Source organism: Mustela lutreola, chromosome 7 (assembly GCF_030435805.1).
Source record: "Mustela lutreola isolate mMusLut2 chromosome 7, mMusLut2.pri, whole genome shotgun sequence".
NCBI classification, from domain to species: Eukaryota; Metazoa; Chordata; class Mammalia; order Carnivora; family Mustelidae; genus Mustela; species Mustela lutreola.
Genome location: NC_081296.1, coordinates 34,530,632 through 34,554,802, shown reverse-complemented (window position 1 = coordinate 34,554,802; position 24,171 = coordinate 34,530,632). Strand labels below are relative to the sequence as shown.

Here is a 24,171-nt window from a genome sequence, read left to right as displayed (position 1 = left end):
TGGGCTGTCAAGACACATCACTGTGAGGGTGACCAGCTGTTCACAGCTGGCTGAGAAGAGCCAGAAGGCGCTGTTCCTGCTCTGAAGGGAGACGATGTTCTTGTGAGTGGACCCACCCTGAGCAGATGAGGGTGAGTGTACAGATAAAGAGCACACTGGCACTTGCCGGTGGGCCTGAGCTCCAATTTGCTTTGCTGTGCGACCCTTATCCCTCTTGGCCTCAGTTTCCCCATCCGTCAAATGACAGGAATGGACGAGACGACCTCTCAGAGCCTTCCCGGTTTGGACCTTACAAAGTCACATTCCAGTTGGATGAAGATTCTGGATTAGGAGCTAGCTCCCTGAAAAGACATCACATCCCACAGTGCTAACGGGGTGGAATGTGGGGGCAGGGACTAGCAAGAGGAAACCCTGCCAGCGGATGAGAAACCCCAGAGGCTGTCCTTCCTGCCCCATACCCTTCCCCCACTCCCCTGCAAATGCTGTTGAGGTATCCTCATAGCCACAGTTTCTGACATTTGCAACCAAATTTCAGGGCCAGAGTGACCTTACGAGTCTGTATACGATACAATCTGTAGTCTTAATAGTCTATCTAATGGTGGTCTGAACCTGCTCCAGAAGGTCCTTAGAGATGCCCCCAGGAGGGGCGCCTGGGTGGCTCAGTGGTTTAGGCCTCTGCCTTCGGCTCGGGTCATGATCTCGGGTTCCTGGGTCCGAGCCCCGCATCGGGCTCTCTGCTCAGTGGGGAGTCTGCTTCCCCCTCTCTCTATTTGCCTGCCTCTCTGCCTACTTGTGATCTCTCTCTGTCTATCAAATAAATAAATAAAAATCTTTAAAAAAAAAAAAAAAGAGATGCCCCCAGGAGAAGAGAGGGCAAGGAGGTGGGCTCTGCCCACCCCCACTTCAAGTCAACAAAAATACTTCCCTTTTATCTTTCACACTGGCGAGCTGCATAAGATTTTGCAGAAGAAAGGTTTTGCTACTTTAAAAAAGCTCAGGAATCGTCATCTATATAACTTCCTTGTTGTGCCTTGCCCCTCCATGTGACCACCTGGCTCAGACTGCCCCACACTCCTGCAGGAGCCCACCTCCTTGAGGGGCAGGCCAGCCCATCTGTGGTGGTTCTGTGCCTGGTCTGTGTCGAGTCTGGCTGAGGTGAGGTGGGCCTCTCTGCCATGTCCTGGGAGGTCTAAGGACCACCTTCTGGAACCTGGAGCTGGCTTCTCCCTCTTCCCCATCCCCAGGCCACCCCATCCTAGTACCCTGCCCCATTCTTCAGGGACAGGGTTTCCAGAATTCTCTCATTTGGGTGTCCTCTTCCGGGGGGACACTCTCAGGTCTGTCATTTCCTGGAAATAGAGGAATGACCTAAGTCAGGGCAGAGCTCTCCACAAGAGGTGGCTCCTTTGGGAGGGTGGCCTTTGGCTCTGATGGTAGCAAAGGCAGGTAACAAAGAGCGGAGGTAACAGACACTCTCTGGGAACGGAAGCTCAGATGGGAGCACGTGCCACTAACACTGACAAAAACAAGCCAAAATGCAGACCAAGCCAGCACCTCTCCCAGAAACCATCTTGAGCTGTTTGCAGGTCGACAGGTTAGGGGCGGGGCACCCCTTGCTGGACAGAGGGGAGATGGGCCCCACAGGGAGCAACCCCTCGACCAATAGGCTGGACAAAGCCAGTGGTGAGTTTGTAGGCGGCGGGCGGCAGGCGTGCGTCCAAACCCTCAGGCTGTGGAATGCTGGTGTTCCAGAATGGCAGGCCCTGCTGTAAGTTCTCATGGGAGGCGCTGGCCAGCAGGACATAGAATAAATAGTTATGTTGGAACGAACACTCAAGTGCTTGCACGGGACATCTGGGCAGTGTGTGCAGCTCCTGGACATGTGACATGGAGTGAGTGGTGACAGGCTTGTTGTTTCTGCACCAGCAGGCTCTGGCCTCCAGTCCCTGAGGCTGGCAGGGTTATGCCTCCCACCTACCCCGTACCACGTGGCCTCCCTCTGCTCTTAGTCAATAGTGCCAGACTCAGTAGTGGCCACCTGCCACCCTGCCAGCGCCGCTGACCCTTCTTGGACCACTCACCATCAATGACCCTCTTCACCCGCCAGATCCGGAGCATGATAATGAGGCTGATGGCATCCCAGGGGCTCCTGGGCCCATTGGCCACAGTGGACGCCACCATTGGGGCCAAGGACAGGATGATCACAGCCCCATCAAACACCTGTGAGAGGAATTGGATTTCAGTGCCATGGGCCACTTCCTGGATGTCCCAGAAGCAGGTCAGACAAAGCAGCTGGTATGGCTGAATTCTCCAGGAGGTCTGTCCCCACATCAGTTCTCCCCTATCCCCACCTCAGGTCTCCCCTGACCCTCCTCCATCTCTTCAGTGACCTCTCCACTCCTAGACATGCCCATGGTACTCTCTTCCCTCTTAAGTGACCTAAGCTCATCCACAGACTTTGTTCCAACGGCCTGGGGTTGCTCCCAGCATCTTCCCAGTGTCTCATCCCCTCCTGGGAGTGGGCTTGTATTCCATGCCCCAGTGTTCCTGTTCTAGCCTTTCTGAATCCCTCACTGGCAGGGGGCTGAAGGCTGGATCCGTTGGGTAGCAGGAGCCCAGAGCCTACATCTTATTTCTATCTGACGCTGAGTCTCTCACCATAAGGAGGAAGGGCTAGGAGAAGAGGGGGCCCGGCATGGGCAACTGAGCCTTGGGCCCCGACCTTCTACCTGTCTGCTCAAGCTTGGGTTCATCTGGACTTCCATGGGCCAGGCCCCTTTATGTCTGTTCCCAGCACGTGGCCCAAAGAGGCTACAGCGTGGATGTGGGGCGGGAGGTGGGTGAGGAAGGAGTGGACAATGGACATGGTCCTGGTCCTGCATGTACAAAACTCCCAGCGACAGCCAGGCTTCCTTGGCCTTTCATCCCCACCTACTAAACCAGACACTTTTACAGGAAGCAGAGCGGCGGGATACTCTACTGAAACAAGCTTGCCCAGCTCTCTGACCACTGGGCCATTTTAGAGTGGAATCATTTGTTTTAAGACACATTTCAAAGCTTTTCCAACTGACTCAAAAAAACTTCTCAAATCTTGCAGAATTTTGAGGAGAATTTTCAGACTGTCCCTTTGCCAGGAACTTTCTCCACCTGCCTGTCCCCTGCCCTCCAACCCCAACAATACAGCCACAGGGACTTCTGCACCCAGTGTGGAAGGATCAGGCCTTTTTGAGGTCCCACCCAGAGGGATATTTTCCGGCTCCCAGAATGGCCAGTGTGGGGGGGTGCGCACTGACACTGGCCTTTACCTCTATTTTGTTTTCGATATAATCCCAGATCCCAAGCACCACGATCCGAAGTACAGTCTGGGGAGAGGAAATGAGAGAAAAGATTATGATTACTGCTCTCCAGCCCCTGCCCATACCCCCAGCAGAGAAGATTCCAGAGCTCAGAATTGGGGACTCTGCCTCCTTGTTCAGTAATGGAAAATGTCTTTACCACCCTCTGAGAGTTTCTCAACTTACATGCCCTCCCCATCACACTTTGCCTCAGCTCCTGGTTTGCATCACGATCCATGCAAAAACAAAAACCTCTCCCCCCTCCACACCCTAACACACTGCAGTGCTCCCAGGACATACAGAATATACCCCGATCCCACTTCCCTCTCCAGATTCATCGCCTGCACACCTGTCTATGCCACAAATCTACAAACATGCAAGCTCTTTCCTCTTTGCACATGGCAGACTGCCTGTTCGCTCCTCTCCCTTCTCCCCCAATCTCCTCTCTTTTTCTTAGAGAATAATTGGATAATTAGCATGGTCACCCAGCCACAGCCAACATCTCCCAGCTGTTGAAGGCATCAGGCTCCTTCTCCTCTTTCCCTCTTCCCAAAGACTAGACGGTGCAGTTATGGTGGGTGAGCCGTCTTTGGTAGGGAGGGCTGGGCAACAAGATGGAGGCCTTCTGGGTCCCCAGCAGCCCCAAACGACCACATCTGCCTGAACTGTTCACCCCACTTGTCCTTCCGTGAGAGAGAAATGGACCCCGCCTCGTTAAAGTCCTTGTGTTTTCTGTTTTCTTTTTAGAGCAGTGTGGCCAGTGTGCTAAGCAGCGGTACCCTTTCCCTTCTCTACCTGGAAAAGGCCTTTCTGTCCTTCTGGCCCCTGCTGGGATGTCACCTCCGTGAAGGACTCCCACACTCCCTGGGCTCAGTCTTTCCTTGGTGTTCCTGCAGAACTTGGGGACATCAATCACTCTCTGGGGTGCTTCATCGTACCTTGTGGTGATTACTTCCCTGATCCCCCAGGCAAGGCTCAAGAGACACTGATTTCTCTCACGCAGGGTAGACACAGAATGCAAGTGTGGCTTGAGTCCATGAACAAATGCACGCAGGAAGGACGAATTCCTTAAGACCCCTAGTAATTTACTCCAGTGCTGCTGCCTTCAGGAGAGGGCTCCTTCCCAGGACTATGTCTCACTCCAAAGAGAGTATGTACATGCCAGTCTCAGAGGACCCCGGTACATGTGTCTGGAGGTCCTTCCTAAAGCAAGACGACTAGCTCCCAGTAATTCACACCAGATGGTGTCTCTGCTGGCATGGGCTGCAGTATAAGACCAGCCATCTGAACTCAACAAAGCTACTGACTGCCCATGGATCTCCACCCACACTTACAGCACGAAAAGGTTTGGCTGATAAAATTCACCTCCTCCTTGTTAAAGCCTATCCTGTCTTCATGAAGGAATGAGTAGGTGGGATCCTGGCGGCATCTTTGACAACAGAGAGGGTCATGTGATAGCCCGATGTCCATTCTCACATGGCTTCTTGATAGGGGACCAATGCTTAACTGCTGGACAAACTCCAGAAACCTGGGTTGAGGTCCAAGACATCTTGAAGTCACAGCTCAGTAATGTGTGGCCTTGGGCAAATCAAATTGCCTCTCTGTGCCTCAGTTTCCCCTCTGCCAAGGAGATGGGTTAAATGACTCGAATCTCCCAATTCCTTATGAAATTAACCTTTGCCATTTACTACATACCAGTAAGTGCCAGGCCCTGGGCCAGTACCTCACATGTGGTTCTCATTTTGCCGAGAGGGAAGCTGAAGCTCACAGAGATGAAGTGGGCTTCCCAGGTCACTCGGGCATTGGATGGTGAGTTGGCCTTTGGACTTGGACGGTTTTGACTCTGCGTGGCATTCTCCAGCAGTGGAGCCACAGATGGACCTCATTTCTTTGGTTGTTATTCCATCCATCTAACTGTGCTGACATTGAAATGTGGTGTTTATCTCCTCTGAAATCTCACTTTGGCTACATCCACTCCAAATTCCCAGTTGTGAGGCTCCCAGAAGCAGAAAGTCTGGGCCAAGAGAGAGGGGAAGAGGGCCTGGTCCAAATAGGATTTCTCCTGGGGTTGCTACTTCTCCTTTTTCCTCTTTTAAAATTGTGGTAAAATACACATAACACAAATTTTACCATTTTAACCATTTCTAAAGTGTACTGTGACATTAAGTACATTCACACCGTCATGCAACCGCTCATCTCCAGAAGTTTTCCATCACACTCATTAAAACCCAACTCCCCATCCCCACCCCCCCACCCCCACTGTGCCTGTCACCACCACTCTACTTTTTGTTTCTGAGTTTGACTACTCTAGGACCCTCATATAAAAGGAATCCTCTCACTTCTTGATAAACAAGGCAGCAGTCCAGGGGATGCAGGGTTGGGGGATGAAGAAGGGAGCCAGCCAGGCTCGAGATGCAGCCAGCAACCCCAAGGGGAGGAGCAGGCAGCAGACAAGACACATGGAGCCTCTGTGCTCCGGGAAGGGATGGAAGTTGAATGGCTACCAGGCTAAAGCTGAGCCACAGAAACCAGCGGAGCAGCTGGAGCATGGGCTACTTGTCTCTCTCATTGCTGGCCCATCCCACTGGGATCCATCCTCTGAGGTCCGACTCAGGTCACCCTCCTCCTTCCTAACCCAGTCCATGGAAACACAACAGCCAAAGGCAGCTGTGGAGACACCTCCTGACCCAGCCTCCCACTGCGGAGGGGGAACTGGTGGCGTGGAGAGAGCTGCTCCAAGTCTGAGTCAAAGCTAGAATAAGAACCCAGCTTGGAGACAGCCCACCTGGCAGCCTTTGTCTGCGGCATCCTTTGCCAAATTTCCCTGCCCATGGAGACAGGCACCTGGCCACACTGCCTGCTAGGGGCTGACTGATCCAGTCACAGCTGTGTTTCTCAATAGGCAGGCAAGTCTCCCTGCGTCAGCATCTGGGGATCTGTCTCAAATGCAGATTCCTGAGCTTGCATGGAGATCCAGGTATCCGAATCTATGGGGGCAGGGCCCAGGAATATGCCTTTTTCACAAACTTCCCTAGGGCACCCACTGGAACCACAGGGATTTATCAAGCAACAATGTCCCATGTTGGAAACAGGGAGGCCACATGCCTAGATGCAACAGGGAGGAGAATTACAGTAACAGTCCAAAATCTGATCCTCGTTGGGGCTCTCTCCCTTACTAAGCATGTGCCATCGGCTAGAACGAGGGTGGACCAGCGACCCAGGCTGCCTGCCTCACCAGGCTGCTACGAAGCTCCACAGGGAAGGCAAGAGCAGGGCAGTAGGGAGGGGCTGTTTTATCACTCACCTGTTTCTCACCTCACTCCAACCTGAGGCCCCTTGTCCTGCAATCCTGTCCCCAAGAGTTGCAAAGGGCTTTGAGCAAGGGTCCAAGGAAACCCAAATCCTTGGAATTCCTGGAGCTTGGAAGCTCCAGCTGCCTCTTTCCTGCCTAGGACTGAAGGTTTTCAGCCCCTTCAGTCCAACCTTGCCTCCAAGAGCTAAGGATGCTCTGGCACATGGGATAGGCCAAACTCTTAGCGAAACTTCAATGAAAGCATCACATATTTACTATAAGCCCAGCTCCCCTGCCATCTTGCAGGTGCAGAAACAGCCTCAGGGAGAAACAGGTACACCCTTTGGTCCTCAGCCCCTCCTCATTCCCACCTCAGATGCCCACATCTTTTCCCCTCAGGAAGCCCTGCTTTCTGGAAGGACTCTTCTCCCCTCTCCCTGGAGAAAGGATTTAGGCTTTAGGCAGCAGGAGGGAAGAGTGAGACTCTGGCACCTGCTCCAGACTCTGTCTTAGTCAGGTGGCAGTAAGGCCTCCTGTGCCTCCTGAGAAGGCCCCACCTTCTCTCCCTGGGATGGGGTCTGATGAGCTTCTACAGCTTGGGAACCTTGGGGGATACAGGCAGAAGCACCTGCTAGTCGGTAGAACGCCTCTATGAAAATTTTAAAAAGGTACCCCTTTTCCAGACCCTGGCTCACTGCCTGGTGAGCAGAGTAGGGGCTGGCATCCTTGCTCCCTGCAGAGCCATCCCCGAAACCAGGCCCCACCAGCGGGGGAGAAGGGAGCAGCACGCACCTGTCTGAGCCTGTGCCCCGGCAATACTATAGCTGGGCAGGGTCGGGGAGTGTGGTGCAGGCTGGCCTTGGGAACACCCGCGGTGGGCACAAGGTGGCTGGGGGCTGACCCCATGCATTTCTTCCAGAAGCACGTCAACCCTTGGGTGAGTTTTCTCTGCTAAGGAGTTGCTGGCTCCTTCCTCTTAATCCCCCCATCCCCAGGTTAAGGGAGAGCAGCAAGAGGAAGACATGGAATTCAGGATCCAGCCACAAGGAAGAAGTAAGAAATGTGAGGAACCTTTGTAGGGTCTGAAAGCAGTCTTGAATTGGTGCGCACAAGAAAGGCTTTCTGGGGGCACCTGGGTGACTCAGTGGGTTAAGCCGCTGCCTTCAGCTCAGGTCATGATCTCAGGGTCCTGGGATCGAGTCCCGCGTCGGGCTCTCTGCTCTGCAGGGAGCCTGCTTCCCACTCCCTCTCTCTGCCTGCATGTCTGCCTGCCTGTGATCTCTCTCTGTCAAATAAATAAATAAAATCTTAAAAAAAAAAAATAAAGGCTTTCTGGGTAGCAGGTGCCGATTGGGGGTGATGGAGGAGCACAATGGTGTCTCCCAGGCTTAGGTGCTGATAAAACAGGAGCAAAGGGACCAGCCTCCCCTTCACTCCTCCATCCTCACACTCTCAAAATCCATGGGCATGGAGCACAGCAAGCCTCCTCCCCAGGAGGTTGGTGTCTTCCCTAGGGGTCTACACGTGAACTCCAGACCAGACACAGTAGCCAATACCTCCATCGGACCACGGCTCATGGGCAAACTGCTGCGCTCTCCCTGGTGCTGGCTTCATTCTGGCAGGAGGTGCTCAACTCCCTTGAAAGAATGGGTATGAGACCCATAGGGCAGACAACACGACCAGTTGTCAGTCCCTTCTACATTGTGTGTGTGCACTCTGTGCCAGCCCTCGGGTAAGGAAGCAAGCGTGAAACACACAGGCTGTGCAAAGCTGAGTTCCAGAACTTCCTCTCAGCCCCCAAACCCTCTCAGTCTCCTCATTCTAAAACATCCCTCACTGATCCCATGTCTCCCTTCAGCTGCTGCCTTCCCTCTTCTCCCAGGTGGAGGTTTGGAGGTGGCGCCTCCACTTCACCCGCTGCAATCTGCCATGAGCCTCACCACAGTGGTGGAACCTCTCCTACCTTGTTAGCGATGCCGGCTCTCATGGATAAAGTCCTGCAATTTATCTCAGTGTGGCAGTGTCTAGTGTGCTGGGCACTTTCCTCCTCTTCAAGAACCCCCCTTCTGTCTCCAGGGTACCAGCAGCTCTGGGTTCTCCTCCCACTTCCCTTGGCTACACCTGCTTGTTCATCTGGGCTTTCTTTTCCTCCGTCCATACCGACAGTGCTTCCCAGGGCCCCAGTTTCTTCTCTACTCCCTAACCCCATCCAGGGACGATCGCTACCTTGGCTGCACTTCCCACCCATAGCCACTAGCCCCCTAAGTCCATGTGTCTGGCAGGAGCTCCGCTTGGCACATCCCATCACTGTTGCCTCTTTGGCTGGCCTTCTCCACTGCCATGTTCCCCTCCAACCCCTGGCTGCCAGTGATGATCTGTGATCAGTGTAGCTCTTTAATCTCTTTCCCCTTGTCCCTTTCTCCATCTCCCTCCTACTTTCTGGTTCAAACCATTAACCTTGAACAGCTGAGCCATGCCTCCTAAATGGTCTCCAAATTCCAGTCTTCCTACTTCCTCCCGACCTGGATGTCAGGGTGACTTCTCTAAAAAGCCAATGTCATCACACCCCTCTCCTGCTTAGCGGCCTCCAGCGGCTCCCCACTGGCTTTAGATCAAGACCCCAACCCCTGAGCAAGACATTAGGGGCCTCTGTGATCTGGTCTTGCTGGGGTTCCCCAGATGTCTCACCACCTCCCCTGCCATAGTGGACAACCAGACACAGGGTTCTGGCTCCCGCCTCTGTCCCCTATGCATTCTGTGACTGCTGCCTGAGGTCCTTCCAGCTCACCCACCTGCAAGCTCACACCTCTGCAGACAGATTGCTTCCATGACTACCTTGAGCTTGAACTTCAGCCCCTTTTCCAGGGCTCTCATATTTGCTTGGCTGCTTCCCAGATAACTACAGACACCCCGAAGCTGGGCCTGCACAGTGGCACCAGATTTTTATCTCTGCACAGCACCTCAGGTGCCTGGCTGAGGTATGCGAAGACCAAGGGCTCTTGGCAGTGGTGGAAGAGCAGCAAGAAGTCACAGCAGGCTTGCTCCAGTGCTGGTCCCACGGGGGTGGTGGGGCACACGGGCCAGGCTGGGGATGGCAGCCTCGCACCTTCTGAATCAAGCCTGATCCCTTGAGAAGTCCAGTGCTCTGGGCTCTTACCCATTTCCTCCTCTTCAGTCTTTTTAGGACAATTTCATAATCCTATCAGGCTTTTCCTGTGAGGTGGTGGGGCAGTTGCTGCGCACATTATGGAAGGGAAAAGTGCAATCAGAAGTGACAGGATGTGTGGCTCTCTCAGCTGGGGGAAAGGCAGGCTTGGGGCCCTGATTTCCCTCCACCTCTCTGAAACGTGGAAAGGCAGACAGGGAAGCCAGATTCTCTTCCTGAAGTGCGCCCCCTTTGGGCCTATCCCAAGACCCTCAGGTCAAAGATGAGGAAGCCAAGGCCCAGAGAGCGCCCGTGACTTGCCCCACATGCTGCATCCCCGTGGCCAAACTGGCTCCCTCTTGTTGCATCCTCGTCAGACACAGAGGGGACGCAAATGCATCATTTCTCAGAGCGTGAAGCCCAGCACTGCTTCTTGCCATCTGTGGGATGACCAAGGCTCACCCCTGGGAGGAAGTGGCAGGTGGGAAAGGGACCCCCTCATGAGTCCAGAGTCTTGGGCTGGCTCCTGATTTGGAAAGCGGAAGCTCTGGGTCAGTTTGGCTTAGTTGGCAATGGCCTTCCCTTGGTAAAGGCACAGGTAAGCCAGCAGGCCAGGCTCCCTTGAGATGGAGAGGCTGCACTGGAGAGGAGAGGGCACCCACAACTGATGGCGAAAGAAGCCTTGACCAACTGACAGGTGGAAAAACAAAATGTGGCCTCTCCATCCAATGGAATCTTATTCAGACATAATAAGGAATGACTCCCTAAGCCATGCAACAGCATGGGTAACCTTGACAATGCTACATTGATGGAAAAGATCATGGGTCATATGACTGTGTTTATGTGAAATACCCAGACTAGTTAAGTTCCCGGACAGAGAAAGTGGATCAGTGGTTGGAGGGGCTGGGTCAAGGGGGAATGGGGAGTGACTGCATCGTGGCTTCAGGCCTCCTCTGAGAGGGAGGAAAATGTTTTGACACTCAAAAGAGGTGACCTAGCACAGGGTATGCTCTAAATGCCACCGGATGGTACAGTTTAAAGAGTTATGCTATGCGAATTTCATCTCAATAAAATAATAAGAGGAAGAGGAGGACAAAGCAGCAGCTGCTTCCACCACTGTCTTGAGGCTCCTATCTAGAGGGCCAGCCACAGGTCAGCTTTCTCCTCTTCCAGGAAAAGAGCTGGGCCTCTCTACCCTCCCCCTCCCACCACGCCCAGAATTAGGGGATGGGGCCAACACCTCCTGGCCCGTGCGAGAACCCTGCTACTGGGTGGCCCAGTCTGGCTAGGCCCCAACCCCGTACAGTTTCAGGAAGAGAAGCAGCTGGGCTCCCCGGTTGTACGTGGCTGGCTGGTTCCGATGTCAGCCAAGGGTGGGGTTGTATGATTTGCACACAGCATTTGTACAATTCTCCATCTGGACTCCAAAAGTTTTGCTCGTTCTTGGGTGCTACAGAGCCGTCTAGAAGCACAGTCACTATCGGGGCCCAGGAAACTCTGGGGGCACCTGCTTTCGCCTTGGGCCCTTTTAGGGACCCCACCCAGCCTGCCTGCCTGATACCCACTATCACAACATTGAGAAGCATCTCAGGCAAGTAGCACAGCCTGTTTGAACAGATGTCCTCAAACTGAGCCCAGAGCAGCCTCAACTTTCTCTTCTTTGGGTCTAGACATGTCTCCTGGGGCTGCACAGCACAGGGTGACCCAGTTGCCTTGAAGCAGCCCTCAGAGCACTGAGATGGGCAAAGGATGGGGTGGACAGAGCCTGCTTCTGGTCCCACCTGTCATTCCTGCAGACCCTGGGCAGCTTGCCACTCTTCTCCAGGCCTCACTGTCCCAACTTGTCAAATGCCACACCCACATTCTGGGTTTCCCTAAAGCTTAATTGAGACAAGAGCTAGCATACTGCTCAGGACTGGTCAAAAGGCACCTACCACAGCATCAGGAGCCTTGTAGGTCAAACCTTTGCAGAATCTGTGAATTAACACCCATTCTTTAAGTCCTGCCAGGCTTGGAGTCTTGGAATGACCCCACCCTCGGCCCATAGCCATGTCTCTAGGTATTTCCTGAGGAAAATGGGGCCAGACTTCAAAGGAGAGATGTTCATTTCACACAAGACGAGGCGGGTGTGCTGGTTGGGTTGGGTCAGGGGTCCAAGGCTTTGAAGGGTTGGATCTCTTCTTTCTTGGTTCCTGGCCCTGGCCCTTCCCCCAGAGTCTCGGTTCCCTCACAGCCTTTTGTCACTAGGACCACAGAGGGATGCAGTGGTGACAGCCTAGATTAGGAGCCCAGAGGCCTGGGCCCAGTTTTGGCCAGAATTGGCCAAGTAACCCCACGCCACTCTCTTTGTCTGTACCATTTGAAAAAGTCCACTGAAAATGCACAGCTGAGGGACACTGGCTTCCCTGGCCCTTCTCACCAGAAGTGCCCTAGTCACCAAGGAGCACAAACACTATCCCACAACTCCAAACCCACTGGGGAACAGGGGTGGAGGGCTTTCTTGCACTTGCTGATGCTTGGTTCTTCGGGGCACTCCGTGACATGTGCAAACCCAGGTGCATGACTTGGGCTGCTCCATCTGGAGAGCAGCGTGTAGCAGCCCTGAGTTCCCACTGGGCAGGGTGCCCTGTTACTCCCCTGCTAGCCCTCTGTTACCCCGTGTTACTCCTCTGATGCCACCCGGTTATGGCTCCACTCGACCTGGTCTTCGGTCTTTGACAAGGCCAAGGGCAGGGACTGGTGGGAAGCTGGTGGGGAGCCCTGGCTCCTCTCACTCTGGGTGTGTGTCTGGGAGTGGGTGGTGGCGGTTTGAGGCTGAGATTCCTCTGCACAGGGGCTTGTCTGTCTCAGGCATCTTGTCTCTGGCAGTGACAGGAAGGGAATGCCAAATTCATGCTAGGAAATAAATTCTGCAAAGTCAATAAAACCAAAGCAGAGGGATAGAGGAGAAAACTGCAGCAACTGATGAAACATTTTTGTTGGCAGTCACAGGCACAGGACACATTTTTCAAGGTTTGCATCAAGGAGACATCTGGCCATGGCCTGTGTGTCTGCGGGAGGGAATCATGGGGAGTGGAGGCAAGGGAGCTGGGGAGGGCAAGACCCTCCAAAGGGAGGGAGGCTGGGAAGCAGGCACTGTGGAGGGGCTGCTGAGTCACCTCAAGGGCAATGGTTTCAGCGAGCTGGTGGGGACGCTACCCGGGAGGGTCAATGTTGGGATCTGCCCCCATAGCCAGAGCTTCAGGCCCGGGCTTGCCTGCCAACTCTGTGGGCTGCAGGAACCGAGGCATGCGGAGGGAATGTTCTATGCTTGGATTGCCTGCCACCCAGCCCCACCACACCGCATACCCAGACTCAGGATTCAGGACTGATCTTTGAAGGCTACTGAGGGCTACTACAAGGGGCCAGAGCCAGCCCACAAGAGGATCTCGGGACTCTTAACTCTTTAGGTTTCCTGACCATGTCTCCAAATAGTCTGTACTTCCATACCTTCACTCATGAGGTTCCTCTCGCACAGCATCCTTCTTCCCTTCGAGGCACTGCTGTGCTCTGGGACCCAGAGCCCCCTGAGCCTGTGGGGTAGCAGCATCCATGTTGACGTGAGCCGTGTGTGTGTGTGTGTGTGTGTGTGTGCACGCATCTCTCCAACAGGCTCTCTGCCTTTTCTTTCTGCCATTCTCCCCATGCTTTGACCCTGCTGAAAGGCCCCATTGGGCCCTCTGCGTGAGCTGATGTGGGCTTGTGGCCGTGGAGGTGGGGCAAATGGGCGGACAGGGACAGTGAGCAGCTTGACTTGGGCTAGTCTTTTGTTCCATTGGGAAGAGCTGGATTTCCACAGGAAATTCTCCCATCTTTCAATGACTTGCCACTGCTCACAAGATAAAAAGTCCAACCTTCCCAGCCCCCTGGGAGACCTGGCCCATAGCAGTCCGAAGTCAACGGCACTGAAATGCAGGCCAGGGTATCACTGGGATGGTCTGGGGACTACTCGGAAGAAGGGTCACTCCCCGCTGTGGACAGGCAGAGCAAGGTGCTATTATCCTGGCTGCCCATACGGTTCAGTCTCATACTGGGCAACTAACGCACACTGAAACCCAGTGACCCAGGAGTCCCCAGGAGCTCGTTCCCTCTTACCTCACACAGGGAGATCCCGACTTGGGCTTCAGTTGGCTGGCTATAGCAATGGTAAAGGGTGTCCGTGATCCCCGATCCCACCACTCCATTCCTGTGGCCCTGTGCTCATACGCGGCCTAGCAGACCCCACAGTCCTGCATCCCCTGCTCAAGTCCACTGCCCAGGCTTGGGACTCCATTCTCTCTGCCCACTGTGTGCCCAAGCCGCGGGTAGTTCTCACCACCTGCAGGCCCCCCGGGCATCAGCCCAGCCCCCTGCCTGCTGCTCACCACACATGGCCTTTTGCCCTCCCTCAGCCACTTCCTCCTCAGTCTCACTTTCACACACGTTGTTGCCTACCCCTTATTCAGAGGACACCTGCTTGTCCTCTGGGATTCCACGTGGGGGTCATGAGCTGGGGTTCAGGCCTCCCTGGAGGCGTCAGCAGTGGCACAGACACCTCCTAGCCCAGAGCCCAGCTCCCTGCCCTGTTTTCCCCTCTGTGCAGCCTTGAGGGCCAGCAGAGGGCGGGACACTGGTAAATATTTAGGGAACAGAGTTTGGTCTCCCCACGGCAGGAGTTGTCCTAAAGAGATCACAGGACCCAAGTCTTTACCTACCTCTGAGAAGAATACAGAAAGAATGACCAGGCTGATCCAGTGAATAATGCCGGCAAACTGGAATGCGCTGGAAACTGCAACAAACACAATAATGGGCCAATGTTAGGTGGAAGGAGTTAGGTGCATTGGTAGAGGGCCTTCACAGCATGGAGGCAGACCACTGGGAGCCCAGGGCCTGCTCCTGGGAACACTGAGATCTGGACAGAATCAGGCCAGAGAACATCAAGGGCAGCTTAAAATGGTGTCTGCGGTGGAGGTGGGGGGAGGACGGCTGGCCAGTGGTGCTGTTCTTTCCTTCTGAGAGGCCTCCTCTATCTCCCCCATAGGCCGCCTCCCAGAATTCCAGCGCAGTCCCATCAGCCTTGTGGGCTTCGAGCTACAGCCGTCCTCCTAGAAGGGGCCCTCCAGAGCCAGGCTTAGGAAGTCCTCCGTGGCTTTCAGAGCTGGGAAGGCAGCTTCAGTCAAGTCCAGATGCGCTTTCAGAAACTCCCACCACCATTCCCCTTCAAAAGTGTGGGCTCAGTTTTGTCCTAAAACTGTCAGTGGGACTCAAGGCAAGCTTCCTTTGGCTTTTCACTGTGAAAACTCTGAGTGTAGCGAGGCCAGTTAGCCAGAGTGTCTGGGGGATGAGGGTGGACGCAAACCCTGTACAGGGGCCTTCACCTCCTGAGCATGGATGGACAAGCATTCGGGCTCTGCTATCCTTCCAGGTGGCTCCATTTGCCCTCCAGACTCCAGAGTGCAAGTGGAGAGAGCTGTCAGCCCCCGAAAGCTCCCACCGCACCTTTCACTAGAGAATCCTTGGAGTGAAGGCGCTTGCTCTGAAAGACCCTCTTAAAATACAGGAGCCAAGACCAGCTTCCAAGCCTAAGAAGGGCATAGTTCATCAAGTAGTGAGGTCAAAAGCAGGGTGCTGGGGCCCAGGATGAGATGAGGGTCAGGTGGGCTCTGATGGAGAATAGATGGGTGGGGATGCTTCTTAGAAGGCAGGCCTGAAAGAGACAATGCAGGGCAGTGGGCAGGGCCCAAACAGGGTGCAGGAATGTTGCGGAAAATGCGCCTTGCCGTTTCTCTTCTGGGGTTGGGCCAGGCCTGCTTAGCGTGTAGCCTGAAGGGCTAAAGGAAAATATCCAGGGCCTCAGTGGGGAAGCTGGCTTGAAAGAGAAGAACCCACAGTCTCCCCCAAAGTGCTGAGATCAGTGAGCCCTGCGGGCGGGCAGAACCCCAGCCCTGGAGCATGTCCCCAGAGCATATACAGCAAGGCTGCAATACCAGGTTCCAGGTGGGAGACCTCGGGGTACCCTGGTATTGGGCCAATGTGACCCTTAGAGTATGAGGCCTGGATGCACTGTGGATTCTTTCCATCCCAGGCCACATGAGGACTAGTGGGAAGGGAGAGTCTGAGGCCTGTGTGACTCTGAAAAGACCTCCAGATGATTCTGAAAACATAAAATCTCTCCCCATTATTTCTCAAATGAATTCCTGTGCCTTTTTTTACGGTTTGCTTTAGAAGAGCAATAAATCTCTGATTGTGCATTTTATGGAATTTAAGATGCCTTTTATGAGCTGCTATTGGATCTCCCACCAAAATCAATCTCCTGGATACTTAATTTTAAGCAAAATTCCAGTGTTGGCCAGGTTCTCAGTTCTACTCAATGCCATGTCACAACCTGAGCAGCCGAGGGCCCCAAGTATAACCTACGACAGGGAAAGAAAGACTCTGTTATGGCCAAGACCTCATAAAAAGCAGACATATGGATGAGTGGGAGGGAAAGTATACAACATGGTTTAATTGAAGACAGGTTGAGTTTAAAACCAGTGCTGGTCACTTTATGCTGGAAGATACTTTGATTGGAACCAAGGGGCCACCAGCTGCACAAAACCCAAGGAGGCTTATCAGACAAAAGCAATTCTGTACTCCCTGTCATCCTCTCTTAGGGAGTAGGGAAGGCTGATGGGGCACGGAAGGAGCTCTGATGGATCCTAAAAACAGAGGCTCCAGTAAAAGAATTGGGGACATTTGAGAAAATAAGTCGAAGACAACTTAATGGGTTTGGGGGTGGCTAGGTCTATTGTCTTAGATTTTGCCAATGGCAGAATCTTGGGGGCCAATAATTTCATCTCTTTTTTATTTGCACTTGAATAATCTGCTTCCTGAATCAGAGAAATGTGTGTGTGCGGCGGCGGGGGGGCGATCCGAGAGTTCTACCAGAAACTACTCACTCATCCAAAGCCAAGAGTGAAGATGCCTGGCTCTCCCCACTGGAGTACTAAATAGGGGTCTGCAAGGGTCGGGGACAGGAGGTGTCCCCCCCCCAGCAGTCACGTTACCTCGGCACATCCAGAAGGACAGAAGAGGGAGCAGACAAGCCATCGATGACCATGTGCATCAGGCTCCCTTAAACACAAGAGTAGGATGAATACCAAGAGAACTATGGTGGGAAGGAAACTGGCTGGGCCATTGAATGGCCTGGTGGCCTGAAGTCCTTTACCTAGGGGAAGTCTCTAACTTCTCCAAATGTTAATTCCCTTGCCTATAAGATGAGATAAAATCAGTCACAGCCACCTCCCATGGTTCCTGCTAGGGTCACAGGTATGGAGAAGGGCTTTCAGGATGCTCACAGCCGTAAGTAACTCTGCCAACTGATGGCTGGATAACAATACAAGCAATCCTATCATCACTGTGGTTGCTGTTCCTTTCAGTGACTACAAGGCGATCGCCTCCACATGTGAGAACTCTCTGTAAGCTACAGAAAAATCCAACCTGGAAAATTCCAAATGGGAAAAATTAAAAAACAAAACAAAACAAAACAAAACAGTGCACACAGGGGTCCCCAACGTTTTAGATCTCATCAGTTTCTGATTGTGAAGGGCAGGGGGAGCTGGAGAGGCCACACTGGGGAGAAAGAGTAAACAGATACTGGAGGTGATGGGGAGAGGAACTGCCAGATTTCCTCCCTGGGTGGCAATCCCCATGAGCCATGGGGCCAGGGGCACGACAGTGGCATGGGGCTGGGGGGTCGATTGCACTGCTGGTTGGGGACCCCTGATGGATGCACATTGAATATTGACATCATATGTATTTGCATATGTATCTCTCTTGCTACTCACACTGGAGAAGCTTTATATCTATTAGAAGTTCCAGAGTCAGGAGAATCACCACCAATATTACACAGGCTACCAGGAAACTGTTGAGACTCGCACTGAGCAAAAATACCTGCCACACGGCTGCTCTCTTCCCACAGCACGGCTTCAGCCAGGTAGACCTGTGGGGAAAAAAGCGGGACAGGAGGGGGGACAGAGGGTGAGATCCCGGCCATAGCTCTGCTCTCAGACCCACCCTCGTCATTCCTCCCCAGCTCTGCATCTCTCAGCAAAATGCAACCTTATTTGAGAGGCCACTGGGTAGAATCACGAAGAGGAAAACCATCTCAGGAGGAGATGGAGCTAGGTACGGAGGCTGACCTGGGCAGCTCAGCAGCAGCAGCTCGTGCTTCGGACTCTGCAATGGGTGTGAAACCCACATGGCATAGGTTCCTTGTAATCACTGGAGGAGATCATGAAGGTCAGCAAAGAGCCTGGCTGGGTGTAAGAACTGCATGAAAATGAGCTGTTATTATCGTACAACTTGTTTGCTCTCGGAATCTAGCATAGGCTCTAAAGTTAGGAAGCCCTCAGCTCACCTCTAATAAATGCTCAATAAACTAATGAATGAATTTCCAGAGCTTTTTATCTATGCAAAGATTTGAACTAAATCTCTGTTTCTCAAAGTGGGTTGTATGGAATCCCAGTTCCACAGAATGTGAATGGTTGTCACTTGATAATTTCTATGGTTGGACATGTTTTGGAAAATTTGGGTCAAATTCAAATGGACATTTTTCTAGGTTGGACATTTCAGTGGCTTGAATATGTTATTATGCATCACCATGCTCAAAAGGGATCACAGTAGCCATGCTTTCCAAACTCGCTGGATCATAACAATGTCTGGTCACCGAGTATCTGGTGGGACTAGTGCTTCATGGACAATCTTTTGGGGAACCCCAACAGGTGGAGATGAAGCCACCAAGGGCAAAATTTTTCCTGAGTAGGACTGAAGGTGGGAAGAAGGGGTGGAACCTCAGAGCTGGGTAGGTCTCTCAGGGCATTTGATGTACTCCCTTCCAGAACACAAGATCCTGGGAAAGAGGGATGCCTCTAGGGGGGTGGGAGTGCTGAAGCCAAGCCTCAATGCCTTGGTGAGGAAGAATTAGGCATCCTGAAGGAGCAGAGACAGCACTTGGCAGGGAAAGCCCTCACTTTTGGCTCCACCTTTGGACATCAAGGACTATGTGTGAAGGTATCTCTGCATTCTGGGCCTCAGTCTCCCATTCATAAAACTCCTTAACTCCTAGGGTTATTGAAAGTTAAATGAGGGAATGTATCTGACCTATGAAGTACCATGTTGCTGAAATGGGTTGATGAGAATGTTGATGTTATTTGATGACCCAAACACTTGGCTACCTCCCTCCTCTTCAACCAGAGGGAGCAACTGCTGAGGGGGGTGGTCAGCACCCGCATTCCCCCCCACCCCTTCCCTGGGATCCCAAGGATGTCACTGGAAGAGGGCATTCTGAGATGCTCCCTTCTCTGCAAAGGAATACTGTGAGTGCTTTGAGGTGGAGTTTCTTTCTCATGAACCATCTGGGGAAAGCTTGGAGGAGCCCCCAGCTGTTGGAAGGTGGTACAAAGACCCCAAACCGACATCACACAGAGCTCAGGAGGGTTGCCAGAGAAAACACAGAACATCCAGTTAAATCTCAGATAAACAAGGAACAATTTTCTAGTATAAGTACATCCCAAACACCACAAAGGATAGAGTTATACTAAAAAATTATTCATTGTTTGTCTGAAATTCAACTGAAACTGGGTGTCCTGTGTTCAGAGCAGAGGGGTGTGGAGGGGGTCTGGTGAGGGTGGCTATGGTTTGGTCCTGCATCGGGCTCCCTGCTCAGAGGCACGCAGGGGAACCTGGAGTTGCAGGTGAGAAGCCAGAGCCAGGGAAGGAAAGGCCCCCAAAGGAGGACGAGGCTGCTGAAGCCTCTACCTCACAACTCAAGAGGCTCAGAGAGGCCTAGAGGCTGCCGCCCACTGTTGCTACCAGCAGCTGCTGCTTTTGGATATGAATTGAATTGTAAGATCTCCTTGGCCTTAATTACTCAGCTGATTGCTCCTCACCTGTCTGCACCGCTCACCTACCCTGCCTTCTCCTTTTCCCACAGTGTGATATTCCTGCCCCCAACAGCCCAGGGGCCCTATTTTAATCCTTTCCCCTTTCACACCTCTCTCATGCCAGCCTGCAGCTGCCTCAGCACTTTCCCTCCTGCCCCGCTGTCAGCTCCTCCCAGCTCACTCATCTCCACAAGCACCTTGCTTGCCAGCTCCCAAAGAGACTCTGCTCTACTTCCACATCCTCTCGGAAACCCAGTCCAATTATGGGTGGCCCCCCAAACTGATGTCGTTTTATTGTCATCTGAAATGGGAGGCAAGCATGTCCTATAGTTATAACTAAAAGGGGTAGCTGCGAAGGCCATCTGGCTGGGCCGTGTCACCCTGAGCAACTGGCAGAAGACTGTCCGCGTGGTCAGTGCAAGGACCCAGGGCATTTGTTGGTTTCTGTGCCTTGTACACCCCAGGTGAATGGATGTGCCTCTCAGAGTCTGCTCCCTCTACCACAACAACAAGGTCCCAAAGAAAGGTGAGGATGAGTGGGCGCCAGTGGGGGGCTCAGTCAGTTAAGTGTCTGCTTCCGGCTCAGGTCAGGAGCCTAGGGTTCTGGGATTGAGCCCTGCATCGGGCTCCCTGCTCAGAGGGAAGCCTGCTTCTCTCTCTCCATCTCCTTCTGTGTGCGTTCTCTCTCTAGCTCTCACTCTTTCTCAAATAAATTAAAAAAAAAAAAAAGAAAGAAAGAAAGAAAGAAAGAAGAGGATGAAACAAAACATTTGTTTCTCTACAAAGAGCAGACTCCAGTCTCAACTGACCTGCTTCCATGGGAGGGAAAAGTCATTTTACGTTGGTGCTTGAAATGCTGAAATGCTGATTTTCATTTTCTTGTTTGGGTTAGAAAAACTTCCTAACCGGCCAGGGGCTGGTTATTGGGAAGCTGTAGGAGCAAACCGGGGTGGCTGAGACTGGGGACTCGTGGCCCAGTAAACAGCAGGTGTCTGGAGTCCGCCCACAGTGGGCAATAGCCTTGCCCTGATGCCACAGCGCTCCTCGGCCTCGGGGAGCAGCCAGGCAGGGAACCAGGCACCCAGCAGGATTCGGAAACCAGGCAGGGAAGTCAAAGGAATGCCAGGTACCCGCCGGGTGCTAGGGAGGTACTGTGCAGTTTACATCTCAGTGGAGGAGGGAGTCCAACAGTAAACACAACACATTTGCAGATTATGTGGTGGGTACTACAGTTGGGAGGTACTGGAGGCGGGGATGGGCACCGAGGGTGATCTTTTAAATAAGGCAGTCAGGGAAGACCGCTCTGAGAAACTGACATTTGAGAAAGAGCTGGAGGGAGTGCGGCCTGGCCCATCTGGGGTGTGGTAGGATGTACACTACAAAGCAACTATTGATGGCAAAACTCTGCTCAGGCCTGAAGAGCTTCCAACAGAATAAACAGGAGAGGAACAGTAGCCAGGAGCTGGGCTGGGAGAAGACAGGGCTTTCCCCTTCATTGCTGAGTGCAGTTTGCCAAAGCCCACCAAGGGCAGACGCTGCAGGCATTCCTATGGCCCAGGGCATAACAGGCACAGTTCCCAGAGAACCCCAAGGCAGCATCAGAATGGAGCCTGTGACCACTGCGCTGGTCCTGCTCTTCCATCTGCGCCAACCCGACTGTCCCTCATGCCTGCCCCAACTTTGCTTTCAACTACCAGCACTCAACCAGGCCCACCACGGAGGAACCTCAGGCAGCCCCCATTCTGCACAAGGTCAAGCAGTTCTATTTGCATCACGGTAGATGTGGACCCCAAGACCCCACAGCAACACACACGGGGGTGGACTGAACTGAAGCAGGTGGAGGGACAGAGCAACTGACGAGGAGCTGGGCCTGGAAATCTGCAGTCTGCACTGCGGTTAGTGGTTCTCCAAGCTGGCTGCATCCTAGGACCACCCAGAGAGCTTTCAAAAGTTCCAGGACCCAGGTCACACACCAGACCATTTCTACCACAACCTCTAGGGTAGGACCCAGGCCTCAGTATTTTTTGATCTTCTTGGGTGATTCCAGTGCATGGCCGAGATTAAGAACCAATGTTGGAGGTCCTTGAAGCCGAGTGGTCTCCACGGACCAGCAGCATCAGCACATCTGGGACCTGGTTGGAAATGCAGAATCATGGGCCTGCTCCGTGCCCACTGAGTAAGAGTTCGCATTTCAGTGTGATGGCGATGGGGGGAACTGCTTTGGGAGAGGTGAGGTATTTCGGAGGACAGATGGAGCATGACAAAGGGAGTCTGGGAGCAAGAGCTACAAGCCAGTGAATGCAAGTGGGTGCCAGCTCAGCCTGTGACACCCCCCCCCCCCCCAACCCCGGCTCAGGGACACTCACCGAGACTGAGTGTGTACCTTTGTGGAGGTGTTGAGGGCCTCCTTAGCCAGAGATACGAGGCTGAAGTCAGAATCCAAATAGGCTCTTGGCTTCTAGCTCCTTGAAGAGCAGGACCCTGGACCCCAAGGCTCGAGGACAGAGGTTGGGCTGAAGCTGTACTTTCTGGCTGAGGGGCTGTTTGGAAATCCCAAACTGCTAATAAAATTCCTGTGAAATTCAAATGACTCAGACATTCCTAAGAGACTGTGTTTTAACAGAAAAAATAGAATCTGTCCAGTTTCAAAATATCCCCGAGTGGTTAAATAATGAGTCAAGGAGCTTAATGGGCCAGAAGGGAAATCAGCATTGACTTGTTAATTAGAGAAGATACTTCTTTCAGCATCCAGCCCAATCAGGGCCCTGGAGCTGGGCCTCAGGGTGGTGTTATCCCTGCAATTGCCACCAGAGGGCAGGCGTCTCTCAATTTCAGGGCTTACTGCAGCGACAGCAAGGGGCCAGCTCCAAGAGGCAGGCTTGGGCTGCCAAAGTCTGTAAATATCGGCAGCCAGATGGCATCTCCTGGCAGGTAGGCAGGTGTTCTACTGTGAGGTTCTACTAGTTCCTGAGGCCTCCGAGAAATCCTGGGGTGGGAGCGGGGATGCTGGGTACCTTTACTTCTGCTTTATATTCTGAGGTGTTTTGATAAATATTTGAAAGAATAACTTCTAGAAAGTTAGGACGAACTTTGGCAAATTTCCGTCCTATCTTCCATGTGAGGTAAGGCCACGGAAGTGGCTCGGAAGCAAGCAGTTCCAGGTCACTGCACCATCAGGCCGCATTCCCAACGCTGGAACTCACACAGCCCCTTTATGACAGGCAAGGCAGAAGCTGCAGTGCCAGAAGAGGAGGCTGTTTGCTCCTGTGGCCTCTCCCGCCCCCACAATCCACTGACCAGTCGGGCCACCGTGCCTGCCTGCCATGCTGGCGTGGCTGGGAATGTGCATGATAGGGGAAGGGGGTGGGGCGAGAGTGTGGGTAATGGGGGGCCCTTCAAGTGGTGGGAAAAGGTGCTCCCAGGCAGTGGAGAGTCACGGTGTCCTGGGAGGAGGCAGCAGACGACAGAAAAGCTCATTTCCCTGCAGGCAGCCAGACCAGATGGACCTGCCAGTCCTACTTGGTGATTTTTCATCCATCAAGTGCCCTAGAAAAGTAACTGGGAGAGGGGTGGAGGGAGTCAGAAGCCTGTTTGGTAGCAAGAGTGGAATGAAGTCCCAAGGACTAGGATTTCCTCCCTGCCGCTAACGCGGACCTCAGAAGGCACTGCTAGACCAGAGCCTCAAAACCCTGCTGGGTCGCAGAGCTCTCTAATGGGATGAAAACTGTGGCCCTGTGCCTGAAAAATGCAGAAAACCACAACACTGGGCATCACATTCTAAGGGGTAATGGACCTTTTGAGTCTCACTGAGGGACTGTCGAAGGACATGTGAGCTCCAGGTTCAAACTCCAGGACTGGGCAGTCTGAGACCCCTTCTAGCCCCAGAGGGCTCCAGTTCTGTGATGCCTAATACCTGTGGCTTGGATCCTGCCGCCCCTGTGGTGTCAAGGGTCAACACAACAGCCCAGGGCCCCACCTGACTTTACTGCACTTGTTCCTGGTGATTAAAACACTGTCAGAGAGAGCTATGAGGCGAACTTTAATCCAACTTCTGGCGTTGACCTAGGCTTTATTTTTTATTGACTTAACAATACAATACAGCATTTACTATGAAACAGGATTTTTCTGGGCACTTTACAAATGTTAACTCATCTAGTTGTTTTAGAAGACAATTCCTTCCATTTTTTTCTCTGTTAATGGATGGTGGGGAAAGCCAGACTTTTCCATCAGTTAGGTTTGGGTGGTGACTGGAGTCTCCAAGTCACACTCCTGCAACAGACTGAACTCTGAGTGTAATCTTTGAGTCTTAATTTCCTCATCTCCAAAAGAGGGGTATTATTTACCTTTGCAGGGTTGTTGTGCTAAAATATTGAAAATAGCATATGTAAAGCACATAACATAGTGCTTAGTTCATGCCTACTATGCACATCTACTGTGATGATGATTTAGGTATGTGGG

The 24,171-nt window shown here is 52.9% G+C and overlaps 1 protein-coding gene across 4 annotated transcripts in view; it reads right to left on the bottom strand.

Annotated features, from left to right (window-relative positions):
* TMEM266 (transmembrane protein 266) overlaps positions 1-24,171 on the bottom strand; it is a 114,294-nt gene that overhangs the window by 30,712 nt on the left and 59,411 nt on the right. For 3 of the 4 annotated variants that reach the window (XM_059180281.1, XM_059180280.1, XM_059180279.1), the window contains 4 exons: positions 17,617-17,771; positions 14,506-14,579; positions 3,306-3,362; positions 2,082-2,220 (listed from right to left, as the gene is read on the bottom strand). In XM_059180281.1, coding sequence (XP_059036264.1) covers positions 2,082-2,220; positions 3,306-3,362; positions 14,506-14,579; positions 17,617-17,771 — 425 coding nt within the window. Of the gene's footprint in view, positions 1-2,081; positions 2,221-3,305; positions 3,363-14,505; positions 14,580-17,616; positions 17,772-24,171 lie in introns of those variants that run through there. The other variant, XM_059180282.1, reaches the window with a different exon arrangement.